The sequence below is a fragment of the Hylobates moloch genome, unplaced genomic scaffold (assembly GCF_009828535.3).
Source record: "Hylobates moloch isolate HMO894 unplaced genomic scaffold, HMol_V3 SCAFFOLD_4419, whole genome shotgun sequence".
Classification (NCBI taxonomy): domain Eukaryota; kingdom Metazoa; phylum Chordata; class Mammalia; order Primates; family Hylobatidae; genus Hylobates; species Hylobates moloch.
The window spans coordinates 1-5,551 of record NW_026656694.1 but is presented as its reverse complement, the minus strand read 5'-3'; the positions used below and the strand labels follow the sequence as shown (position 1 = coordinate 5,551).

At 48.3% G+C, this 5,551-nt stretch overlaps 1 protein-coding gene across 1 annotated transcript; it reads right to left on the bottom strand.

Annotated features, from left to right (window-relative positions):
* Positions 1 to 1,339: 1,339 nt before the first annotated feature.
* LOC116465319 (lymphocyte-specific protein 1-like) lies at positions 1,340 to 5,295 on the bottom strand (the record flags this gene model as incomplete). The annotated part of the gene is made up of 6 exons (XM_032148442.1): positions 1,340 to 1,489; positions 1,860 to 1,994; positions 4,138 to 4,219; positions 4,395 to 4,438; positions 4,694 to 4,786; positions 5,154 to 5,295. Coding segments are annotated over 6 exons (646 nt in total), but the record flags the coding sequence as incomplete, so codon positions are not given.
* Positions 5,296 to 5,551: the final 256 nt, after the last annotated feature.

Genomic DNA, 5,551 nt, shown 5'->3' with positions numbered 1-5,551 from the left:
GTCAATGAAAAGCAAATAGGCTATGATCACACATCTAAAGGCCATGAACATGGCAATGAGTATTTTAAAGAATCTAAAAAGTGTACTTTGAATTTTAAAGTATTTTAAGAGATTAATTTTATAAAAGGAAAGACAGTGTTCTCATGCAGAAGGAACATATTTAGTATAATCAAAAGTTTAAGAAATTGGCCAGGCGTGGTGGCTCACACTAGTAATATCAGCATTTTGGGAGGCCGAGGCAGGCAGATCACCTGAGGTCAGGAGTTCAAGATCAGCCTGGCTGACACGGTAAAACACCGCCTCTGCTAAAAGCACAAAAATTAGCCAGGTGTGGTGACACACACCAGTAATCACAGCTACTTGGGAGGCTGAGGCATGAGAATTGCTTGAATCTGGGAGGCAGAGGTTGCAGCGAGCCAAGATCATGTCACTGCACTCCCCACCTGGGCAATAGAGCAAGATTCTGTCTCAATTAAAAAAAACAATGAGTTTAAGAAATAAAGGAAAGCTGAGTGTAAGGAAATCTTTTCAAGGGTAGTACTGGTATAGCTCAAACCTGGTTTGAATTCCAGCTTTGTCACTTACTGGGTAAGTAAGTAGCAGCCTTAAGCCCAACTGCTGTTTGCTATTTGCATGTATTTTCATAAATAAAAGTGGTCTGTAATGTTTTTACAGTGTTGCCAAACTTCAAGATTATTAAAACTATTAATATCCTGTTTAATGTTTAAGAATAAATAACTATTTGCTATCTTTTAACTACTGTCCTATCATTGACTTTTAAGACTCTTACTGACAATTTTGTGATTTTTCATGTAATCATCCTTTACATCTTACTTAGCAAGTTGTCTATTAGACATAATATATGTCTACTGAATGAAATTTAATTACAGATACCTTTGAACATTTATTAAATTATATTTGTACTTGCAAGAAATATTTAAACAATGCTTTATTTTTCTAAAATAAAAGAAAACCAATAGCACAAACCTTCATTTTCTAAGTGTGTCAAGTTGTTTTGGCTTTTTTTGTTTGTTTGTTTTTTGAGACTCAGTCTCCCTCTATTGCCAGGCTGGAGTGCAGTGTGCGAGCTCGGCTCACTGCAACCTCCAACTTGCTGGTTCAAGTGATTCTCCTGCCTCAGCCTCCTGAGTAGCTGGAATTACAGGCACGTACCCCTATGCTCGGCTAATTTTTTTTTTTGTATTTTTAGTATAGACAGGGTTTCACCATGTTGGCCAGGATGGTCTCGATCTCCTGACCTCGTGATCCACCTGCCTCGGCCTCCCAAAGTGCTGGGATTACAGGTGTGAGCCACTGTGCCTGGCCTATTTTAACTGTTTTATGTCTTCTGTTTTTGTGTGACAATGAAATGAGTTAATATTTCCTGCCTGCACCAACCACAATTAGGCTCTACCTTAATTGATGAGGTCTTGGAGCCTCCCTTCTGCTCCCAGAGGCTTTTCTTGGTCATGTCTCCAGCCACAATATCCTGGGGGCAGCAGAAGGGTATGTCACAAGGGCAGACCCCTGGATCTCGGGGAGTAGAAGCCCTGGGCCCTTCTCTCCTGCCTTGCCTTACCTGGCCAGGGGGCCTGGGATCTGCCTACCAAAACTTTTTCTGTGCGATCCCAGTGGAAGAGGCAGGGAAAGGAATAAAGGTGCCATCCACCTCCACTCGGACAACACAGCCTTCTACACCAGCAAGGGTGAACCCAACCCTACGGCAATACCTCAGGGTTCTGTCTGTCCACATTCATCCTGGACAGTCCCACACTTGTCTTAACAAGGAAACCTGGCCTGCTACTAAACTCCCAGGTGCTGGCTCTGCAGCCCAGCCTTGCCCCTGGAGGGGACCTTACCTTGCAGGACGGAGTCTTGGCCGCAGACTGAGCCTGTACCTCACCCGTCTCCCACCGACTCTTGATACTGGCCACGGCCATGCTGGGCAGCTCTATGGAGGCCTGGTAGGCTAGCTTGGGGGTCCGGCCAGCGGTCTGCAGAGGAGGAAAAGCATCAGGATTACCTTAGTGGACAGCCACCGTGGTCACATCAGAGGGTCACACTGGGCAACCCTCTGCTTTGTGTTTGTGTTTTCCCTGGGAGCGCTTTCTCCATGAAGCCCTAGAGTGGGGATCACTGGAAAGATGTGCCTTCCTCCATTCGATGCAATCGTGAGACACCTCCCTGTCCTGAAGAGCATCAAGGAGATGACGGCACACAGGACAGATGTGGGTCTGCCTCCATGCTGCTCATGGGGTAGGGACAGTGGTTAAATTGCAGAGTATTGGTTGGATGGAGGAGCATTGATTAGATGGAGGAGTATTGGTTGTATAGAAAGGTGTTGATGAAGGAATATTGATTGGATGGAGAAGTACTGATTATATAAGGGAGTATTTGTTAGATGGAGGGGCATTGATTGAATGTAGTAGTATTGGTTGGATAGAGCCATATTGGTTCAATGAAGGGGCACTGATTGCACGCAACGACATTGATCGGCAAAGGAGTATTGGTTGGATGGAAGGGCACTGGTAGGATGGAAAGGTATTGACTGGATGGAGGAGCAGTGAATGAATGAAGTATTGATTGGATGGGGAAGTATTGCTTGGATGGAGGAATATTGATAGGATACAGGAGCATTGATAGGATGGAGGAGTACTTGTTGGATGGAGAGGCATTAATTGGATGGAGGAATATTGGTTTGATAGAAGGATGTTGGTCGGATAGAGGAACATTGATTGCACGGAGGAGTACTGGTTGGATGGAGGAGTATTGGTTGGTTGAAGGGGGATTAATTGAAATCAGAAGTATTGGTTGAATAGAAGGGCACTGATTGGGTGAAGGAGTAATGTATGGATGGAGGGGCATTAATTGAACAGAAGAGTACTGATTGGACGGAGGAATACTGGTAAGATAGAGGAGTGCTTCTTGGATAAGTGAGTACTGGGTGGATGGAGGGGTACTGGGTGGATGGAGGCACGCTTATTTAGCAGAGGAGTATTGGTTTGATGGAGGGGCACTGATTTAGTAGAGGAGTATAGGTTGGATGGAAGGATACTGGTTAGATGGAGATGTCCTGATTAGATAAAGAAGTATTGGTTGAATAGAAGGGCACTGATTGGAAGCAGAGGCATTGATTGGGTGAAACTATTTTGGTTGGATGGAAGGAAATTGATAGAAGGCCACTGATTGGATGCAAGGCATTATTGGATGGAGGGGCATTGATTGGATGAAGTTGTTCGGTTGGCTGGAGGGGAACTGACTGAATGGAGGAGCACTGAATGAATAGGGGTATTGATTGGATGAAGGTGTATTGGTTGGATTGAAGGGAGTTGGTGGATGAAGGAATATTGGTTGGATGCAGGGACACTGACTGGATGGAGAAGTATTGGATGATTGGATGGAGAGGTACTGATTGAATGGAGGGGCTAGCATGTAGGATTGGCATTGGTTACATGGTGAGCCATTAATTGGATAGACGAGTATTGGTTGGATGGAGGGTATTGGTCAGATGGAGAAGCATTGATGGATGGAGGAGAATTGATTGGATGGGAGGGACACTGATTGGATGGAGGGGCATTGATTGGATGGAGAGGCACTGATTGGATAGAGTAGTATTGGATGGATGGAGGAATCTTGATTGGATGGAGGGGCATTGATTAGATTAAAGAGTACTGGTTGGATAAAGGGGCATTGATCGACTGGAGGAATATTGGCTGGATAGAGGAGCACTGATAGGATGAAAGAGCATTGATTGGATGGTGGAGTATTGTTCCGAAGGGGGCATTGATTGAATGGAGGAACACTGAATAATTGGAGGAGTATTGGTTGCAGGAGTATTGGTTGTATAAAGGAACATTAATTGGATGCAGGAGCATTGATAGGATGGGAGATTATTGGTTGGATGGAGTAGCATTGATTGAAAGGAGGGGCATTGATTACATGGAGGGACATTGATTAGATGGAGGGGCATTGATTGGGTAGAGGGGCACTGATTGGATGGAGAAGCATTGGTTGGATAGGGTGTTGGTTAAATAAGGCCGCATTGAGGCATTGATTGGATGGAAGGGCGTTGGTTGGATTAAGGAATGGTGCCAGGATGCAGGAGGGACCTGACAGCAGAGGGGAGCCAGGTCATACCTCGATGGCCTGGGTGTATTGTTCCAGCCAGTGGTCAATCTTGGATATGGGCAAGTCTGGCTGGGATTTCTTCACACTGTTACTGGAGGGTAGAAGACGTGTCAGGCCCCATGTCTCCCACAAGGCTTCTCCCAACCTGCCCAAGCCTCTCCCAGAGCCCCCTCGGTCTCCAGATCTTTACCCTGTGACTCCCTTCAACCCCCTCTTGGGGAAACCTAAGATCTGAGCCCAGGAAACAGACAGACAGACAGACAGACCTCTTCTCTATGGAGCGGTTTAGGGACTCAGTCCTGTCGATGAGCTGCAGAGGGTGGAGAGAGACACAGGCCTGCAGCAGCTAAGGTAAAGCCCACCCTCCATCTCCCCAGCTACTCCATCCACTAATCCAACCCCCAACCCTTATATCACAGGGGTTTGCTGAGCGCCGGGCAATGGGGGGATAGCAGACAAAAGCCAGGCCTGGGCCTGGTCTTCCTGTGGCTGGCATGTGGGATTGGCCTTTTGGGTATGAGTCCGGGAGAGGGAAGAAGATGGCAGGCTTTGCAGCTTGACCTACTTTGATGGGAGGGCTCAGGGGAGGTGAGCTCTGTTCGATGGTCCCCTCCAAGACCAAGGGGCTGGATGTCCTGGGCTGCTGATATTTCTGGTGCTAGAAAAAAAAAAAAAACAGACATCCCAGGTGATCCCCTGCTTGTACCCCTCCTGCCCTGCCCAGCACCTGTGGGAAAAAATGCTGTTCCTCCCTGAGCCCCAGGTTCTCTGTGGCCCTGACATGCTCCAGTTTTGGAGCTGGTGGGGAGGGACTGAGGAGTCTGGGGAAATGACTCCGGATCTTGCGAGAGGATCACTGAGCCTCGCCCTCTCTGAGAATGTGGGCCCAGAAGGGGCTGCAAGGTCTAGGGGTGTGGGGTGCTGACCCACTCTGGCCTAGACCCACAGGGCCCACAGAGTGGTGCAGACAGCAAAGGCTGGCTCATCCCTGGGGTGGGGGTACACCTAGACCCTCTGAGGCCCACCTCCTCCTGTTCCCCCTCAGCCCCTGCGGCCCCCAGGTTGTCCTGGACAGCGTCCTCTGGGTCTGGCCCCTCCTTGCTCAGACTCAACTCCTCCAGGTGGACTTCGTCACTGTCCTCCTTTTCGCAGGCATGCAGGCTGGGCCTGTGGGTGGAAAGGGAGGCAAAGCCGTTCTAGGGCCATTGGATTGCTTGGTTGACCCCTTCCTTTTTCCAAGCCTCAGTTTCCCCATCTGTAAAATGAAGATAGTCAGGCTACTTGAGTGCCAAGGGTTCTGAGACCCAAGCCCATTGGGAAACAAGGTCCAGTGGCCTCAGAGCCAGCACAGTCTGCTTGGGCCGCTGTGTCAGGGCCTGAGGCCCTTGGGGAACTGCCCAGTCCCCGCTAGGCAGGGATCTAC